At 40.9% G+C, this 22,035-nt stretch overlaps 1 protein-coding gene across 2 annotated transcripts in view; it reads right to left on the reverse strand.

Moving 5' to 3' along the window:
* LOC131105300 (nuclear factor of activated T-cells, cytoplasmic 1-like) overlaps nucleotides 1–22,035 on the reverse strand; it is a 46,357-nt gene that overhangs the window by 7,672 nt on the left and 16,650 nt on the right. For both annotated transcript variants that reach the window (XM_058053283.2, XM_058053284.2), the window contains 3 exons: nucleotides 17,674–17,729; nucleotides 16,048–16,180; nucleotides 10,651–11,316 (listed from right to left, as the gene is read on the reverse strand). In XM_058053283.2, coding sequence (XP_057909266.2) covers nucleotides 10,651–11,316; nucleotides 16,048–16,180; nucleotides 17,674–17,729 — 855 coding nt within the window. The remainder of the gene's footprint in view (nucleotides 1–10,650; nucleotides 11,317–16,047; nucleotides 16,181–17,673; nucleotides 17,730–22,035) is intronic.

The raw sequence follows: 22,035 nt of genomic DNA on the forward strand, positions 1-22,035 counted from the left end.
AGTGTGCAGTTCTGAGCTGAACCTAATCTAAACATTACAACAGTCGCTTTTATTGCAACTGTTGATCTGAAATCAGAGGAGAACATCAACATAAAGCTAACAGGAGACTGGTTGTCCCAGAAGGCTTTTCATGAGCATGTCTTATCACTATATTGGTACTGGTATTGGTATATTGGTACTATGGTACCCATTATGTCATTGTATGGTCATATCATCTTGTACTTCGGTACTTGATAAAAAAACTACTTAAACTATATTAGAAAAGCAGGAAGTGAACAAATGTAGCAGTTACTGATTGTAAAAGTACAAGATGGATAATAAGCTTTGCTTCTTCCTACTCCTTTTGGACATGTGGAACTGTGAACTGATTATGTGATGCATTCAATTGTAATCTGATGCATGTTCAAATGAAATAAAACCATTACCATTACCATTACCATTACCCAGGTTTCTCTTTGGCAGCATAAAGTCTACAGAGCGATATATTGAAAACAAAGCGGAACCTAATGAACCCTGACCTTGGAAAATGTAGGTGTCACTTGGAAATTACACAAATAACAAAAAAAGATGTGATCCAAGGTAAATACTATCCCAAATTAGACATCTAAAGAGCTTCATTGAAAGCTCCACCTCTGGTGTGCTTGTTTTAGCAGCAGTGGTCTATAACCTTTGTCTTTGATCGTGCACTCTCTCGATGTGCCTCTCCCTATCGCACCTCACTCTGTGTCTCCTAGCACCACTTCCCTCCTCTCCGCCTCCTCTCATTTCCTCCCAGGCTGCGGGTGTGCCCGTGAGAGGGTGGTCCCCAGGGAGGATGAGGAAGAGGTGTTTACAAGGTTGCTGCTTTCCAATGCCCCCATCACTTCACTGACCTCTGTGAAATCATAGTGCAGCCACTTTCAGACTGCTTGGCAAAGTATACCAGTGCTTTTTCTAACATTATATTAAGGGCCCTACAAGTTAATTTTGTTTTTTATGTTGCGCCACATCACAACGGAAGTAATTTAAGGAGGAAAACTCATGTTTTAGCAGTCTATGGTTGCAAGTGCTTTGACTTTTGCAGCTGCCAACAAGGGACAGGCTGATGAAGAGAGCAGGTTCAGTGTTGGGGCGAGGGTTGGTTCCGGCTGTTTAATAGAACTCCGCATGACTAAAGCTCCTGAACACAGCAGATACACTTCCGACCCTTTCAAGCACACTTGAAAGTCATCCCTCTCTACATTGCTGCCTCACTTTATCACATTTTCCCCAAAACATAGTTAATTAATAAATGATTTCTGTTTCATGGTGAACTATAGCCTATTATTTGTAAAAAAAATATTGAAAATTATATGTAGCATTCTGGTCACTAGGCGTCATACCATAACATTAAATTTGATTATCATACCTTCACATGCCATGGAGTCAACAATGGCATGTCCAACAGGACAGAGTGAAAAAATATTATCCTCCCATTCCATGTGGAAGTGGTAAGTTTTAGGCTTCTTACTTTACCACTTTGTTTGAAACCATTAAGTTTAGAATAAGTAAATTGGGGAGGTTAGCTAGTTAGTGCCGTAGCAGCGGTTTGTTTCTTATTGTGGCGTAAATATGTATTACCTTACATTACAACAAACATATTTGCACAGGTAATGCTGAAAAAATGATTATGGTTACGCCATGGTATTTGAATTTACCTTAAATTTCCACTAATGGAGGGGTTTTGAAAAATGGCACATTTAAAGTCGACATCTAAACTTTATCAATATCTAACTTAAAGAAGAAGTTGGAGTGCAAGTGAAGAAAACAACTTTACTGAATGAACATCAGAGACAACTCCAGGCCTGACGAATGAAAGGAGACAGATTAAAAGTCTTTGTATGGCTCATTACCAACTGCTTTATGATAAAATAACTCAGCCATCTGATAAACTCACTGCGACTGATTCAGAATGAGAAACGTATGCTCCTGTGGAGGCTGATACAGAATATGAGCATATTGAAATAATCATACTTCAGTCAGTTGCACTGGTCTGAGTGAGGATTTGGCTATGTACTGCAAAATACTAGGATTTATAGGTACATTTGAGCAGTTGCTTGAGCTTCGTTAAATCACCTGTTGCATGTTAGTTGTAAGGTGGGATTTCAAAATTGTTTTCTTTTATTTATATACAGAGAAAGAGTGTTCTCCCTGTCCAACAAGGTTAATCTCAGTGCACGCTTTATTGTTCACTATCCATCACAGGCCGATGGCTCAGAGACTCCCTTCTGTGTTTTCGTTTTTTGAGTGAGTGTGTGTGGAAGAAAAACACGGCCTTTGGTTAGCATCTCGAAAATTTGTGAAGCCATTCTGTTGGCTGATTTTTGGTCAAGCTGGCTGTGATTTGTGAGCTAAATCGCATTGAACATGGACTTCCACACACAAGTCACAGAAATTCACTCATTACAGAGGGTCACTGTTAAAAAGGCCCTGCTGGGAGCAAAAACTTGGCTTTGTGGTACGTGGTGATCTCTTGGGATGTGACAGAATGTGCTGAAGCCTTGTCTGATTAACACTCACACGCTGACCTTGAAAGCTAGCCGACAATTTTGAATCCTCAATGCTGCAGGCCACAAAAAGCACACAAACCAGCAAAACAAAAATAGATTTCAGAGCTTTCTACCTGAAAACCAAATCGGGGTGTGCATTGTATTTTACATTGTGGACCTTAGCAGCGCATGCTTTTCATCACATCTCTACTCCTCACACAAAAGAATTTGCAAGCATGAAATGATTTCCCTATTTGTTATTATGTTGTTTTGTTACCAGCTGAGTTTGGCTGAATAAAATCAGGACAGTCGAGGGACCTGTTGAGGTTTATAGCTGCTGTGGGTCACATGTCAACAGTAGGATACTTGCAGTTCACTGGTTATGATCGTTCCCTCGTCTAAAATAAATCTTTCACCCACTGCGTGGTGGTCTCGATGCTGCCGAGAGATAAGTTGTGATCTTTAACTTGGCTGCTGTTAATTGTTCTTTGATTTCTTCAGGCACATAGACTCTTTGCGTGTGCATGTGTGTGTGTGTGTGTGTGTGTAGAAAAGGCAATGGGAGAAGCTGCCAGGGAAAAAAAGATCACCGGGATTGCATGCTACTTTCTTCCACCTCAGTTTTTCCTCTTTTCCTCTCAACCTGCCTGACTGTGTCTATGTCTCACGTCTTCATATGGTTGACCTGCTTCTTCTCAAGCTCTTTGAATATTCCTGGATTTGAGGAAATGATGGAATTCCGCTGAACCCAAATTTTCGTCTCATTCTCAAGCTCACATAAATACACTGAATTCTGACATCCAAGACATCGAATCTGATAGATCACGACATCGCTTTTGAGTGATCCACTCTGTTGACAGCTGTCTGCGCATACATATCTTCATTAGTCCACATGGGTCCTTAATGGACTATAACATTGACACTGGCTCTGTAAATTTGTTCACACTTCACTGACGGAAATATTACAGACAAAGTATTTTCTTTCCTTTTTATATTTATAGTCATTATGACTACCTCACCTCCAGTTTTCTTGTGTTGGCTTTATGACTACCTCCTCCAGACTTCCACCCCCTTCGTTCTGGGGGTAAACGACACACTCTGCCAAGTGTTGCAAAACTCGAAGGCTTTCCCCATCACACACAGCTGGATCAGAACTCTCTCCTGACATCCATCGCAACAGGATACGTTTTCACTGAGCAAACACAATTCAGATGGAGGGGGCTGTTATTAAGTGGTCTGGAATGGAGACCTGCTCCTGTTTCCTGATGCCACAGGTATTTAAGTCCGCATTAAAAGTGCTGCTTCAATGCAAGAGACATAATAGATGTGTTTGTTGAATTCCGGGCCTTTGCCCCCGGGTTTGAGCAATTTCCACTTTCAAGGGTGCTGTTCAGACTTTTGACATCTTTATGTTGCAACATGATAACCTTGACTTTTTAGTGAATCTGTTGACTTGTTGGGTGTTTAGAATGTGCTGAGATTTGCGATGAGTTTTCCATCTGCTCATATTTCTTTGCCAGCTGGAGATATCCTCCATTAAAAGCTAATGTATGGTTTCTTTTCAGAATTTGTGGTGTTTGCAACAAGATCTCCAAAGAGGAACCATGGTTAAATAGTAGTGGTAGAATGTGCTGCTAATAAATAAAGCAGTTTAGTTGCTGTCATTCAATCGTTACCTCAAAGACTAAATGAGCACATGAACCTACCACAAAAAAACATTCACTCTGTGAACACCGAATCATAACTCATATATGAGGAATATAAAGCCTTCTTAGCAAAAGAGACTCCCTTCATGATAATCCCGTAAGTGCAATCAACCACACTCCCATTTGTCATATTCCGAGGTGGTAGCTTCATGATCACAGCTATACACAGATACTTATCCATGCCAAGCCGCAGGCCCTGTCTGCGTCCTGACCCACGACGATCTGTGTGTCTCTGTGGCTTTTCAACTTGTGTTCCCTAAACCTCAGAATGTGAGCCACGTAAACCGACCCTCCAAACGGCTGCGTCAGGAGAAAGTCTATGAGATACGTCATGCGTGATTAACTGAAGAAACAGAGCTTCAAATATATTGTGCAGCTTGAATCGCCGGTTCTTGAGTAAAGTCCAGTTGTACTTTTTCAGCAAAAATCGTTGTTGTTCCTTTTGTACACAGCTTGAGTGAATTATAGAAAATAACTTACACTTTCCTCCAGTAGCAAATCTGACAAGTCGAGTAAATACTAACGTAATTGGAAATCAAGACCTAAAAAGCACATCTACAGTTTATGTGTCAGATCTCAAACTTATAAAAATGTGTTTAGCTTGGTTAGGTGCAGTTTTTGAGCAGACACATTCTTTTTCAGTGACTGTGGATATTATGACAGAACAACTGAAACTAGACCAGATCCTGTCGTTCTTCTGCCAGGGCTGTGGTGCACATGGAGGCTTAAGCATGCCGGCACAATTGGGTAATGAAAGGACTGATTTTACACATTAGTCTTTATGCATCTGATCGAAAATAATTACATTCCCGATAGTTTTCAAAAGACGTAAAATGAGTAATGTGACCCCACTGCCAATGTCATATGTAACCACTTAGATCCAGTTAATTGCTAAGAGTTCACACAATCTTGACAATAGTGTCAAATATGTTACAAAAAAGAAAACTGATCACTACCAGGAATCGGAAGGCTCTTAAGTTTAGCCAATGAGGATAAATGATGTAAGAAGAGACAGGGGTAATCCAAAGGCCTGTCACTCAACAGCACGGTGGTTCAATTTCTCCGAACCAGTCATCCAACGCTACATCACGATTTGAACATCGCTCCCTCAAACTAGCGTCTTTTTTCAAAAAATAATGAATGATTTAATTCACGATTGCTGTTTCATGGTTGGCTATGGCCTATTATTAGTCCAAAAATATCAAAAGACAAGTCATATGTCACCTTGTACTTCGGTACGTGACAAAAATAAAATTAAAAACATTTTTAAAAATCACAAAAAAAACTAAACTATATTAGGAAAGCAGGAGGTGAACAAATGTAACAGTTACTGATTGTAAAAGTACCAGATGGAGGGCGCTACCTTCACACTGCATGTAGTCAACCATGGCATGTCCAATGTGATAGAAGGAAAGAAGTTCATATAGAAGTGGTAAGTTTTTACTTCCCTAATTTGTCCTTCCCCGCTGCGTTTGAAACTTTTTCTTAAGTTTATAGTAAATACATTGGAGGTTAACTACTGTGTTAACTACTGTGACTGTTTCTTGCGTCCCTGCAGTGATCTCGTAGCCTGCACATTAGAATGTTATTTATCGTGGTGTGGTCTGGAACCAATTCACCACAATAAAAAAGGGACGACTGTATTATAATTCCCTTTGTTTATATTCCATCTAAAAGTAATAGCTCTTTAGTTAAACGTTATACCATATACTGCTGTGTAGCCTGCTGTAATATAGAGCCGCTAAAAAATAATAATGTAGTGTATTATTATATTTGTACGGAAATACTTCTCCAACTATCTCAAACTTTTACTTAAAGCTTGTCATGTCAAGTCTGCCAGGAAAACTGGATTCCAGTGAGAGGGCATCAATAACAACAATGGTAAACTACCTACATCCTCTTTGCGGTCATGAATAATAAAAAAGCCATCACCATTCCGCCGGTACCTGTCAATATCACTTTGTCTAGAAGGCTTTGTTCTTGGCATTGCACTTAACCACCATCTTTTTTCTAGGGATGCTTACCTAGACTTGACCTTCACAAAAGGGGTCAGAGGGTAAGAGGTTCAGTGTCAGGTGCCCTCTCAATACTTTCACGACTTGCTGACTCAACTGATATAAGCAAGTAGAAAACACATATTGTATTTATGTACAGAAGCAGATCTGCTTTAGTGAGTCCCATTAGACACTTCCAACCTCAAATTTAATATACACCCGTCCCTCTAACTCTCTTTTTTCAGTCCTCCCTTCTGATCCAAAAGCCAGCCTTGCGGCACACTCCAATGTTATCGACTCAGCATGTTTTCAGCGTGGTGTGGACGCACTCTCAATCATCATTAAGGGTTTTGGAGAGTCCTGGGGTCTGGGAAACTTTCCAGAATGTGTAATATTTTCCATGAGGAAAGCCGTGAGTTGCCTTCAGAGTCATCTGTGCTATACGGAGATCCTCTGCAAGAATAGAATGCCCCTTTTTGTTTCCGAAGGGAAGGAGAACTGACAACATTTTGATTTTTAAGTTGAAAAAACAACCCTTGTCGAGTTTCAAATGCACAAACCCTGAATTGAGGAGGAAACAATCACAAGTAAAACTGCCCTGAAACGCAAGGCAATCAGAGCACATATGTTAACTGTCAGCAATTGACAGAGACTGCACCGACCAATGTGTTTTTTTTTCTTGTTTTGGGGAATAAGGGCTCTCTGTGTTCTGGAGAGGCAGCTGGTAGAAATCTGGCCTTCTGATTAGCACTACTGTGCTGCATTCAGCAGCATTTCATGATATCACCAATCACTACAGCAGCTAATAGGACAGGACACACAGCAGGAGTCTCATACGATTGGCTGCCTGGCCCGGTCAGCCCGCTACTGTTACTTGACACAAACTATCACACATACAGAGAAACGGTTTCTCTATGGCAAATGTCTGATGAAAACGGAAAAATGTGATGAAAAACATGGAAGTGAAATAGAACTTGGGATGCAGAAATGTGGTACACAAATCTCGGTAAAACTATACATTAACAAAAATATTAAAATAATAAGACAATTATAGTAAATTCTGGGCTGGGTGATAGATTGTCATTTTTAAAATATCAACATTTACTTTAAGCACGATATCAAAACCAATCATATGGTTGATATCGATATAGACTGGAAGTGAGCTGGATCTCCCTCATGCCTGCATGCAGGAGGGGGTGGGGTGGGGTGGAGCAGAAGCCTAAATATATCACAGTATAAATTTTCGTCCATACCGCTCAAAAAGTTAGTCTATGTGATGAGACTTGTCTCCCAAGCCGATATCTCAATCATCGCCGCATACTGGGGGTGGGGATAGATGTTATTATTTGTATGTTTTACCACTAATTTAACAATAATTCACTTATTTTCATGATTGCATTACAGTTAAGAATACAAAAATGTTGCTTATATGATTGAAAAACTGTACAACTAATGGCATCATTTTCACAATGATAGATAGATATTCAATTTCAATTCAACCTAATTGTGGATTAATTATGGATTAGGTTTTACCTTCCATTGTACTAGCTATATGGATCATTTTGTGTGAGCTCACTTTCATATGAGAACCATCATAAAGTGTCTGATGCAACAATTTATAGTCTTCTGGTAACATTTAGAATTCCCTCGCTTCCTTCATGGGCTAAGCGGGTGGCATGGGTAAAGCAGTACGCCTTGCTCACAGCAAAGGGAGTATGCAGACAAAATCTACTGTGGAAATTGTTTGTGTAGCCAAGGGTTTTAAAGCACAGACTCCCACCGCACTAACAGTGCTCCTAGTAGTACAGTAGCTCACCATTGATAAGTTGAGTGATTTCTCAAGGGCTATATAAAATCTAGGCCTGGCCAGAGAGACACATTTCCTTTGCCTGATGAGAGCTGGAGGCCTAAGCATTGGAGCGTGGGAGGTGCTGCACTCATGGGGAAGATCAAGTGTGCTCCCGTAGACTCCAAATCACCGGCCCCCAATTGGTGAGGAGCAACACTATTCTACATCGCTGGCATTAAATCACTGCTGCTGAGGTGAGGTCATCTGCTTGTCTTCCTCTCTAATGGAGAGCTCAGCTAACTAACGCACAGCGGTAATGCATGCAGAAGGCACTATGAGCTGCCTTCCAATCTTATTTATTTTAACTTAGGACTCATTTGAGGACAGTGAGAGAAGACTGGGAGCAGCAGATGCCTTTGGAGTATGCTGTTACCACCGCATACTTACCAGGACTCCAGCAGCTCACCACAGAATGCACGCGCAGATGACGGGTGATGCAAAACGGTAGCATAGCGAGGTTTTTCACGGGGCTTCTTCACTGTCCTTGGTCAATCAATACACATTCCTGTGCGTCCCTAATGCAACTGTAATCACTGATAGAACACATTTGGCCGTTGGGTGGAGAAAGACTGAACCCATTAAGTGACAATGGATGGAGTAGTGGGGAAAAGAAACTAGGTTACAGAATTTTATTTTGGTATTTCAATAGACTTGGCATATCTGAATGACTGTAGTCTGTGTAAAGGGATACCAATACAAAATCCAAAATAAAGCTGCAGTTTCACTTAATTCAATTATTCAGAATGGACTGAAAGCTTCTGTCTCGCATACGTATTGGTAACACTGAGAACATAATTCATACTAACAAAGTTTTATGGGTGTTTGGTTGAAAAGACAACAAAACTCAGTCTGTTCTGAGATGTTGGTCAGACTCCAATTTGCTCAATTCAATGTTCCCATAGGAAATATGGACATTTTAAACCATCCATTTCAGTGTCCAAAGTAAATTCTTAATGAACTCTTAAGGTAATGCTTTTGACAAACTTTTTCAAAAAGCTTACACAAATGTATTAGGTTAGCAACTGTTTGCCGGGTATGATGACCTTTCAGAGTCAAAAAGTTGTTGTTTGTTGAACCTGTACTGAGTAAATGATTGATTTCATATTTCAACAATTATATTAACATGGCCAGCAAAGTTAACAGTGTATATACGTATGTAATGTTGATTACTTCATAAATAGGGCTGGGCGATACCGAAAAAAATTATCATCTGATCTTGATTATTATCGCAAATTTCTATATTGTTTTAAACCTACCAGTTTTAGAGTTTTTTGTGCTAAAAACTCAAGAAATGGTGGACATACTGCTGCTAGGTGTGCAAAGAGTCTGGACTGCTTGTGTGGTGAGAAAAGTGGAAAATAAAATGCATTATCACTTTTAAATGTTCTCTATTATTCACATTCTGATCGGGGGATGAAAAACCCTTTATGTTCAAATCTCATATCAGTGATTACCGACGATTAACTCTTGTCTAAATGTCAGATCATCTCCGCCGGGCATGGTTGGGTACCCAATGGTTGTACACTAGTGGTGGGAGTAGTTGAATTCCACATTTTATGGCGTTTACTATCGAGGTATTACTGGAAAAGAAGTCATCCGCAAACGTGTAGAATAAGTTCATATACGTAGTTGATAATAACATCTTTCTTTGTCTGCATTGCCTGTTTATGACGACAAATGGGACTCATCAAAACCGACAGATATGCTGACATCTGTATTTCAACACAATTACAGTTCAACATCAACAACCTCCCACTCCCCTGTTCCCTTCATGCCAACCTCTCACCTTTGTGAGTTGTTGATTATACACACACACACACACACACACACGAGCGGAACATAACATTTACAGCCTTGCTACCTCACTATGATGCTGCAGGGGGGCGTTAAAATTTCAAACTAGCAAAATGCTGTCGATGTTCTCTGTGATTACATATCATAACAACAAGTGGTGCCTCTGACAACACAGATAACAGGGTGGTGACTCAAGAGACAAGCTGTGGAATGGACACAGGGGGCAATAAAGTCCACCATATGGTCTCTTGGGTGTGTCTGATCCCATTGCCAGGGTAGACCGATGACCCTTTAGTCTCCCCTGATGACGACAGTTGCATAGCCCTGACTCCGTAGGGAATAGACGGGAAAACAAGGCCTCTGCCTCAGAGCCCCCGACAGCGTTCCAAAAAAGACGGGGGGCGGGAATTAGGAAACCCCTACCTATTGTTTTGCTTCCTTCATTAGTCGATATGTCAACAGTTTGGTTTGCTATGCGTGTGCCACTGTTTTTGTTCTGCTGGACTCCAACTGACCTCATAACTTTTTGTTATGTTTTGACAGATTGTTTCAAAATCCCATCAAGGCATTGTACTGTTTTACACTAAAGCTACCACTTAAAGAACAAGACAGGACCGCATGCTACAGAAAAGCAAATAAGTTGTCTGGGACAGAAATGAACAAATGTGACATAACGCTGCAGCCATTATTTGGTAGAAAACTACAAAGAGACTTAAAAAGAGACTTAAATCCAACTAATGTTCGGCATAAATACAATCTATTGTTTTACATTAAACATTCATTAACATTTTGAAACTCACCATCATCTAGGTATATCTGGTCCAGTTCCTGGGGTTCCTGTTTGACCGTGATGGCAATTGCAGGTGGACTGCAGTCCTCGTGAAGCAGGCTTGGTGAGTTCCCGCCAGCCTGAGCCGAGGTTGCTGCTGCCTGAGCCTGGCTGGGGCTGTAGGCCTGAACAAATGGACTCTCTGCAGGCCCACTGGGGGTAGAGGCATGAGAGGCCGGGGAGGATGAAGCGCTGCTGTTGGCATAGACAGGGTGGAATCCCTGGGTTCCTGGGCTGTTGATGTGGCTGGGGCTTCCCTGAGTTTGGAGCATACCTAGGGGGGAGCTGTGGTCAGGAGATGCTGGATGGGTAAGGATCGGCCTGCCATTGGTCTCCTGGAAGGCAGTCACCATATGACTTGGAGGTACTACTTGGGTAGGACTATTGGGGAGGCACTTGTTGTATGCCACAGGGGAGAGGTCATGCAGGGTTGGGCTGGGATTGGGGGACGATGACGGCATGGCAGCATTGACAGAAGGGCAGGGAGGGTAGCCACCAGCCAGACAGGCATCGTGATCGGCAACAGGCAAGATGGGGTTAAGTCTGGAATGGCTGAAGTAGGACTTTGAATGTATGGACAGCGCCGAAGTCCCCAAAGAATCATAGTCATCACTGGGTTCTGTCTTTATCATCGGCACTGAAGGGTGAAAAGTAGAAAGAAAGATTGAAACATTAAATAAAACATGCAGAGGATCCATGTGGCACAATGCTTGCATGGAGGAGGATGAGTAAAGCAATGAACATGCACCATTGTGGCAGCAATCCCTGATAATCAAAACAAATATCCAGTAGAGATGGCTCAGTGTTTCTCAATGAAAAACCCTCAGCTACCCTAAATTCTAGAAAAAAAAGTCAAAGAATAGGGTGAAAAAGAAAAAAAACAGATGAGTCATCAGAGTGGAAAACCACAGCTGGTTCTAATAATGAATAAGACCTATTTTCTTTGGACTCTCCTCCAGCTCTGATATCCAATAAAACACTACTTTAAAGCAGAAGACTGCTGCTGTTGCTGCTGCATGAGAAGGAACCGCAGGTCCTTTGCTTTTCTCTACATTCTGTTTCTTTTTACTGTGGGACCAAATGATAGCCCTAAAAAGGAGATGATTGGCGTTTGATAGGTCTGCTCCTAAAGAGGCCATGGAGATGCGCCTTTGGTTTCGGGAGCTTCGGGCCGCAACTTGATCATCCTGTATCTCAACCTTCCATTCCAGCACATTCTGACTGACTATTAATTGAAGTGATTGGCATTAAAAAACAATCCTATGAGTTTATCGACTGCCATCCAAAACCCAAATGTGTTGGGTTATAACGTCTTTATTAACCCATTTTTTCAAATACCGGCTACATTATTTAACCAGTCATGATGTGCTATATATATCACTATATTGACATTTACTATGGTACCCATTATGGCATTGGATGCTCATATCACCTCATACCTCGGTACGGGACAAAAAATTAAAAAAAACAACAACCCTGAAACTATATTAGGAAAGCAGGAAGTGAACAAATGTAACAGTTACTGATTGTAAAAGTACCAGATGGAGGGGTAGGATTTAATAAGCTTTGCTTCTTCCTACTCCTTTTGGACATGTGGAACTGTGAACTGATTATGGGATGCACTCAATTGTAATCTGATGCATGTTGAAATGAAATAAAACCATTACCATTACCAACATGATTAACATATTTAAGTATCAATAAGGCTATACAAACAAATGCAAAGTACAAAGCCTCACAAAGTCACATGAGTAATAATCTGTTTTTATTTGTTATTATTTGTGTGGAAGGAGGATTCAAAAGACAGTAATCACGCCTATTGCCTCTGGGGTCCTGAGCTGTGGTACTGTGATAACAAAGCAGGGAGCCCATTTACGTCAGTCCTGTCTGCTTTCAGAGCCCAGGGAACAGGTTTGGTGCCTGGAGAACATCGTAAGGTAAGTCCCATGATGTGAAGTGCTCCTCTCTGAAGTATAACACAGACTTCGCATAGGCCATTCGAGTTACATACTGTCACTTTCCTCAGCAGCTCGAGCTCTTCTCTCCTTCCTCTATCAGGATGGCTAACAGTGTGTACTGATCATGGGGACAATGTATCAAGGCAAGACAATATTTCTAGTGAATCAGGCAAATCCTATACAATGAGTTAAATCAAATGTATTTCTTATAAACAGATCTTTCTCAGGTTTAATGCATCTGTTGGTCTCCTTTTCGCTTCTTATGAGAGTTCAAAAAACAGATTCCTCAGGCAAGTGAACGTCATCTGTCTTTTATTTCTAGCCCAACCTGTGGGTTCTGGCCAAAAGACAGCTGTTGCTCTGCACATTTTATTTTCTTCTCCATTTCTGGTTATTTCTATGAGTCCAATCCACGACTCAGTCCTTGAGCGTACAGCATAGTAAAAAACAGGCAGATTGCAAAAGTGTTGATATTATTGTGTTCCATTTGCAATGAACTGCAATTACATTCACCATGGGGAAAGTGTTCCTGTAGTTTAAGTTACAAGAACCTGGTGCACCATGTCCAACTGTGTGCAATCTCCTCACCCAGCATAATGTGTGGGCGAGCTTTTTTGTAGGATAGCTGAGTCTTACAATGACCAACACTGTAGACATAACAGTCTGCAGCTCTAATTTTAGGGAAAACGTGACTGTGCAAATATATAAAAAAAAGGACAATGTGTGGTTCGTTTAATTTTCCTCTGTGTCAGAAAACATGTTTCTGCCGCCCTTCCCTTGAGCTCTAACCACAAACCAACAATGTGAGGGCAGTGAGCACAGGTTTGTGTTAAGAATAGTTTGATATTATAAAGGAATCTCCCAAAAAAAAAGGGGTTCCGAGAAGTTTTGGCATTAGTTTTCCAGTGTGGTTGGCAAAACTGGTCCTTATTTGAAGAGCAGCATGTTACCTTTAGAGTATACTCATGTAATAATGACTGGAAGAGCGCTCGGAAAAACCGAACATGTGTCCCATCCCACGATTGGATAGTTGAAACCACAACATTGGTTCCAGGCTCTGGCTATTGCCATCATCTAGCCAAAGGCTCGGCCGCACTGTATTTGTTTACCTAGTAGACTTGTAGACAGCAACCCTGGTGCGTTCAAGGACCGCAGGAGAAAGTGCAAAATCTCAATGCAATCAGTGAATCATAAAGACATGCATAAACTGTGGGATTTTTATTATGCGTGATGTACATTTTGCTTGTATTATAACGTATTTATAAATGATTTCCGACTTAGCAACCTGCCTATTTTCAGAAATAAAAATAATGAAATAAAATAATCCACAGTATTCGAAAGATGTCAACGTAATGTTCATTAGCATTTGAAAATAACAAGATACGGTACGCACGACCTGAATGGAAAATAAATGTGGTTTCACTAGTGTTTGCTTCATCCTTCCGCTCTTTGAAATAAGTCTATTTTAAGGGTTGGTTTTGTTTTTTATAGACAAGCAGACACCAAAGTGTGAAAGAAATGTTCTCTGTCAATAACGTCAGCGACCACAAATGTGCTTGAAGTGTGACAGAGGGCCGGAAGAGTCCCTTTCAGAGGGGAAAGCAAGAAAGTGTTGACAACAGTGAACGTGTGTGGGTGTCCCGAGCCCAGCCTAGTACCTGGCCACAGCGTTAGTCGTTTCCTTCACAGTCGACACACACACTGAAGTGCTGTACAGCAAAAAGCTTAAACAGGATTTCCTCATTCTTTGTTGCTGTATTAAAAACATGATTGCATTCATGATACCATGACTACTGTGGGTGCGTTAACACACATTATAAGCTTTATTAAATCCTCTTTTTGAACACTTTTGACATAAACATTCTAATACTAATCTGTAGTTGAAATGGTACTGGTACGTCTCAAGGTAGCACCAAATTGCTTGTTGTTCGCCTCTTTTGTCTGTAACACCAGAGAGATAATTATGCTCTCTTGGCCCTGCCTGTGTGGTCTACACTGCACTTGTGGTTGACCTGGCAGCGAAAGAGAGATCTTTTAATTAGACTTGTGTTTATGCTCAGGGAAATCATTGGAGATGCGTAACTGGTTTTCTTTGCGGCAGCAAAATATATAATGTGGATATACTATATATGGCCGCAGTTTATTTGCCCCGAACTGGCCAAATTACCCACAATGCACTTATTCATCAAAGCAATCAAGCATTTCCAAATAGGGCCCTGCTCCACATTTCTCTCAGAGCCTTGTCCAAATTCCAAGTCACTTATCTCTTGTGGCTATAAATACATCTGGTCATAATCTCGACGTCAGATCGTATTAAGAGCTGTATACTTACAACACAGTGCGTGATATCCTAGCAACATTGGACTCATTAGATGTTGATCGATGACAACACTGTTGTCTGAGTTGCAAACAGAAACCGTTTGTAATCATTGAACCAAATGGGAAATCGTACCAGGAGACATGCTTGAAATGAAAACGAGACTCCATATATTTTAAATTGGAGGAAAGCTATTTCCTTAGAAAAGATTAACTACGTTTTTTTTGTCAATGAAATAACACAGGCTACTGTGTATATTGAGTCAAGTCTGTAACACGCAATTGACCGCTTTCATTCTTCAAATTCCACAGTGACGGCTATCTATTCTAACAGGGAGAATATACGCCAGTTTTCAGGTTTCTACATGAAAAACAGAGTAAAGCACTGCATGTGCACACATACACATATTTGTGGGTGTGTTGGTGAACCAGGCGGGCATTGTGTGATGTGGGGGTGTGAGAGTTAGGTCGCGGGGGGATTGACTTGTCTACATCAACACTGCTCCGAGGCACTGTCACTCAGCAAGTACACCTCATTGCTGGGGAACGCAACCTCACTACAGAATAAACACACCTCACTCATTCACAAGCAACCAAGCGGGCCCGGCAGTAATGTCAAAAGTAAGAAAAAAAATGACGCAATTGGAGTCGGAATGGCATGTTTTGGAGAAATACGTTATATTGATGCAGAGAACTATCCATCCATCCATTTTCTATGCCGCTTAATCCATATTAGGGTCATGGGGGTATGCTGGTTTACTTTGAGAAGGAGGCAGGTACACCCATATAGACAGGCCACATATAGACAAACAACCATTCACACTCACATGAGTACCCATTGACAATTTAGAGTCGCCAATCAACCTAGCATGCAGTTTTTTTGTAGGAAGCCGGAGTACCCGGAGAAACCCCCCACACATACACGGGTAGAACATGCAAACTCCACATAGAGATTTAAACCCAGATATTTCATAGTGTGGCCAACATGCTATACCCACTAGTTCACCATGCAGAAAACCAATCATTTGTATTTTATTGGAGTTTGTGAAAATAATACATGACGCTATAATGTGGATGATATTCATGATGATTACCATTGGGAGGAAGGTAGGTGAATTGCTGGTATTGGCTCCTCTTCCTCTTGCCGTTGCACACGTAGAAATTTACCAGCACAGGGGTGGATATTCTCTGGTTTCGATATGGTGGAATCTCAACGAAAAGTGTATTCTGCAATAAAAACACAATTTACTACCAGACAGAGATGGTAAAATACATGCGACTGTGAAATTTGTAGTACAGTATTTGCACAGATAAATATTAATCAATATGTTTTTTATGCAACTGCTATGCTAATGCTTCCAGGAAGTGGAAGTAGGAAATTATTTAAAGTAGTAGTAGTCCGGATTGTTTAGATGGAGCAGTAGAACCCATGAGGTTGGTTTCGTGCCCATGTTTGTGTCTGAGGAAACCCCCGGGCTTTAGCCATATCCATGTACAGCACAAGCAAAGAGAAGTAGCTGGATTATTTGTTTGCACAGCAATAACCCCCCCTAAACTCCACAGTACAACTTGGCAAGTCTGGACAGATACAAGTTGTCTCTGCTTTGCTTTAGACACAAGAAGAAAAATTAGTATGTGTAATGAGTAAATGTATTTAATTCCTTGGCTGTCACTCTGGTTGGGATCTACACAGGCCAGAATGGTGCCTCTTGACAGAGAGCAGATTTACGTTGGCCATAGCTGTGAACAAAAACGGTGGGTGGGACAGGGGTCTGACCCGGTCTGCCGTCCAGATGATTACAAAGAAAATATGCAGGTGGCTGTGTGTGTGTGTGTGTGTGTAAAACGTGTGTGTGTCTGCAAGGCTTTCCCTCTCCCTTCCCTCACAGTGAATGTTAGCACACTTCCAATGGCAATAAAAGCAAATGCATGCAGGCAGTCTGGAGCGTGTTAAGGCGGTTGGGTGACATAAGAAAAAAATTCCAACTCTCCTGCTGTCTCTTCCTACTGTGGTATTCGCACTGCATTGACCTTGTGTGTCCAAGTTGCCGTGCCTTGCTCGCTCGTTATTTCTCCAGCCATCGGAACGCCAGGTTTCAATATCAAGCAGCCAAACTGGCCAATTATCAAGTCTATATTTATCTTCCTCATGCAAACAATTTAGCAAAATATTTAGGTGTGTATGCTTTATCTCATTGCAAATTGACAAAGGGGGTGGGGGTGAAAATGATGAAAGTCATTAGCAATTCAAAATACTGCCACCACTCACAAGAAAACACTTTTTAAGGTTATTTTCCTGACATTCAAGACTTAAAAAGGACATGTACATGACCTTTCCTTCTCATGGTGATTCTCCTATCCACTAAACTTTCATGCAATAGCATTTCTGTTAAAAAATGCCACATAGAACATGTCTGCTATGTTAGGAGGGTGACGGTGTAAGTGAGTGTGCATGCTTGTTTATGTTATCACCGAGAATGTTTGTGAATCACTGATGCAGAAGCAATTTGGTTGCTTGTTTTTGCCATGCATGAGAGCAAAGATTTTGCACGAAAATTCCATTCAGAATTGCATGGGCTAATCATCAGTGTCTATGTAGCCACCTGTAATGCCTTAGCAAAGGTTACATCATGAAGAGGGACAGATGACACTGAGGAAAGGAGAAAGTGTCAGGGGAGGATAGGAAAGCATGAACAGTCATGTCACTGAGTGACACTTACAGATTTGACAGTGTCTTTGTCCACTTTGGCTTCAGTTTCCCACAGATGATGACCATCTACACACCAAAACAGATGAACACAATCAGATTACGACAGAAAGTATTGTGGGCATTGACATTACAGGTTTTTAGATAATAGATGATCTGACAATGTACAAAGATGTGCAGTGGATTCCCGTGCAATTGTGGATTTTTGGTGAATTTTTTATTTATATAAAATATATTTTTCTCTGAAAATGTACATTTTTTTCCACAGAAAATACATCTCATTCACCTTAAAAAGAAGGAAACATTTCTCACTTTTATGAAATTTGTTAAGTCTCAATTTATTTGTGTACTCTTCATCAATGAGTGGCTACCAATTCACTGCACTTTTATTGGACTTTCATTCAATTCTGTTTAATTCAATTCAAATTTTATGGCTCATTTCAATTCTTAGATCAGCTCTTTGGGTTTCCAATAGTCCCCCTTTTTCTCGTTTCCAGCCCGCTGTGGTAAGGCGCCTTGGTTTCCTGCCATGCAATAAAAGGCATGTGCATTGTGACACATTTTTGGGGAGTCTACTCAAGCTTTGCACACTGTAGGTTTTTTTTTTTTTTTTTTGCTATAATGTCATGGCACACTTTAAGGAACAATTGCTCAAGGCTCTGTTTGGGCAATTAGCAAACACAGTGCAAATTTCTTTTCCTTTTTTTCATGGGTCTCATGACAGTATTCTATGTGGCACAGAGCAGCCTTTATGGGGAATAAGCAATATGGTAGTATAGTGTTGGAATTTATTTAACTGTGTAGTACATGCGACTTCCAGGTGTCTGGTGCTCATTTGAAACTATCAGATAAGGTATAATCATAGAGTAGTACCGCTGGTTAATTAATGTCTTATTATTACTTAGTCATAGATGTAACGCCAACATATTCCACAATTACCATATTGAATTTTAGAAGAGGTTCATGTTGGAGGTGCAATAGGAATGGTATTAATGTGATGGGATGTGAATGAGTAACAGAATAAGGAACTATTTTGGTGGTTGGGAGTATGCCCACGCCCACAGGTAAAAGTAAAAATACTGAAATGGTCAGAAAAAACGAGGAGAGACAAAAAAACATGAGCCCTCCTAGGGTTAAGCTGAGAGGAATCAACACGTCTCGGCTCCCGGAGGCACTCCAGGAGGCAAATCTATGAGTACGACGTCAGCTCCAACCTCTCCTCCTCAACATGTTTTTCAAATGTTCTCCTCTGTATCTCCCGTTTCAGCTTTCCTCACACGTTTTATGACTGAAAACAATAATGCTTGAATAGTTACCTCTTCGTCAATTTAAAACCAAGACTGACATGGGATATAGCCACATGTGGCATAGCTTTGCGAGTCAGAGATTGCTGTTCGACTGATAACCACAAAAATTTCCATTCACGTCTTCTTCTGCAAAATACGTCTGATACCGACAAAGTTTTCTATTTCACGCAGCCTTCGCCCACACTAGATGCAGCCACATTCACATACAGACTATAATACCACCTTTTGCTCTAGCTGTCAATGATGCAAGACTGGAGTATGTAGGAATAAACCTGGTTGGGGTTGTGTTTGGGAAATCACCCGTTATAATTCAGTCCTGATTAAAGTGAGAAATGGATAAACACACACTCTCATATAAACCTTCCTCATGTCCATGACTCACTTAACACAGACAGCTAGTCATCATGTAATTACACATAAGCAAGGATTGGCTTTTTCATGCCTGCACTCCTTCAGTCCTATTCAATAAGAAACACAACAGCTCATTTCACATATAATGAATAGACAGATATGACGTTTGATCATATTAATCATTTAATTTAATGTAAATGCCAATTTACCAAATGACCAATGGCTGGAACTAGATGGGTTTTTTTGCCACAAAAATTGTTCGCTGTCTGGCAAATGACATTGCTGTAGAACAAAGGTCAGTTTCAAAGGATTAAACTAATGGCAATGATGTATCTGGTGTTTTCTCTGAGGCACCCATCTTCTGCCAATCTGACGATTAGTGAAAATGGAAAAACGTGCATGTGCTCCGGATTGTGAGCTCTAAATTATGCATCGATAGAGGAAACGTGACAGGTTTTGAGTCAGGGACTGAGTTATTCTTGGTGTATCACTGGGAAAATGTGAGTACTTTGACTCGTGGCAGCGGCACGGAGAGTTTCAAAGCTAGCAGTAAGGTTATATCTTTTACTCCAGCATCCAGCTGTTTGGGTTTTCTCCGGAAAAATGGCCATAGGATCATCCAGCTGTTATATTTCAGGTAATATTTTGAGAGTCATAGAATATAGAATTGATGAGCTGATGACCAATATTGGATGGGATAAGCTCCAAATGTCCGAGACTGCAATTCATAAGGTTGTGGCTGAGTTTGAGTCAGATTCACAGCTTGGCCGCTTTTCATGTTGCCAGCCTAATGAAGCGATAATCATCCAGTTGGCGTTCCACTGAAGGTACACTCTTAATAAGCCAGTGTTGGCTCCTCAATGCACAATGGTAAGATTTGGAGTTGCAACAATTAATCAATGATTAAGTGATTATCCAATACATCGACCATTTTGGTACTTGATTAGTCATTTTTTATATAAAAATGTTGTCAGATTTCAGCCTCTCAATCTTTTCCAATTTCTTTAGTCATCCATGAAAGCAGACATTCACACACATCAGCTTTGACTTTGGAAAACAGTGATTGCCATTTTTGCCTCATCATCACAGCGACAACAATCCATCAATCTACTTTCTATGCCGCTTATCCTCACTCGGGGTTTTTTCAAATCTAAATCCTGAAACAGGTGTGGTGGCTGACTTTATTGCCACACCACCAAAACCCGGTGCCAGTGCTATTCAACCCTTGCCAAAAGCCAAACGGTAGTCTAGACATAGTGCTGGAAGTACATGCAGCAATTTGTCTGATGTTTAGACTTGCCCCGGGTAGACAGACTCAACAAAGTTGAGTTTGAATGAAATCAAACCGTGCAAATCACCGTCTGTAAAGTCTTACTTCTTTTGTTAAAAAGCTATGAGATAACGTTTATTCAGGGTTACTACAAGAACGTTGTGCACTTTACTCCCTGAATTCTCTTCCAGCCGGCAGTTGAGCTATACAGCAGCCTGAAGCAGACGTGGATAAGAGCTAACTTATGCCTATTGCGGTTCAGCTCGTGTGAGGCTTCTGAACTCCGGGCATCGCTCCAATCAGACCAGATGTAAAAACTATCCAGCTCACAAGGGAATTCCCTTACTCCACCCCCACCCCTGAGTCAGAGTGTAGGATTACCCCATCTCTCTCTCCAGTTTATCTATGTGTCCTTTTTTTACCTGCCATAACACTCACCCCATCTCTAGAAAGCAGGGCAAGCCAGAACACTACAACTTTGAAACGCGGACTCCACCCTGGATTGGTTGCCAGTTAATCACAGGGCAATTATGAATAGGGCACGGGGTAGGAATCAATCCCATGCCAGCTGCACTAAAGTCAGCAAAGTGAAGAATGGCAATGCTAATGGAAATAAAGCACAACAACGATTAATTTAAATAATATATGTATATTAATTGCAGAGCTTACAAAATTAAATTTCCCTGCATCCATCTACAATTTCAAGCCAGTGTGCATATTGACAGTAGAAAAGATGAGCATCTCCCCGACAGGTATATGCAATTTATTAGGGTCTGCAGCAGGAGTCAAACTTTAAGGTAAACAGTCGTGCAGAATTTCTACGTTTCTCCTGTCATTTCTGCCATTCCTCTTTCTCTCCCTTTTTCCTGCAGTATTGTTCGTTTCCGTTTAACCAACCTGCAGGGAATCCCTTGCAGATGACTCACTGAAAACACTTCACACTGACGACTGTAAACAATCCCACAGGCTACAAGTAGAAGTGGGCATCAAAAGTCAAAACAATAACAACTTTGTGTTGTTGGTATTTGCATCTGTTACCCTGTGGGTAAGCAATGGGGATGTTGCCATGAAAAAGCAGAAGTAATTATTTTTCAAGGCATCCACAGTGGGATCAACTATGCGCTGTGCTCAGTGGGTATTGGATAAGTCTCCTGGGGTGGCAGGAATGACAATCAAAACAATATAGAAGTGGAAGGCTGTTTATAAAGTCTTTATGAATGATTTATTCATATTAATACTACTGTAATATAACCAGTAAAACAAGATTTTTCAGATTTAACATTTTTATTATATATTTCAATGCCAAATGACAAATATTGGCTGTGTACAGACAATAATATATGCATCAGTGCAGCAAATGCGATATACTGTATGTGAAAATGTGTTTGTAATGGGCTTTTTCACTTGAGAGACTCTGGAAGTGGTGGGTCATAAAAGTTTACGTAAA

Source organism: Doryrhamphus excisus, linkage group LG5 (genome assembly GCF_037039965.1).
Source record: "Doryrhamphus excisus strain RoL-2023G ecotype Guam linkage group LG5, RoL_Dexc_Guam_v1.1, whole genome shotgun sequence".
NCBI classification, from domain to species: domain Eukaryota; kingdom Metazoa; phylum Chordata; class Actinopteri; order Syngnathiformes; family Syngnathidae; genus Doryrhamphus; species Doryrhamphus excisus.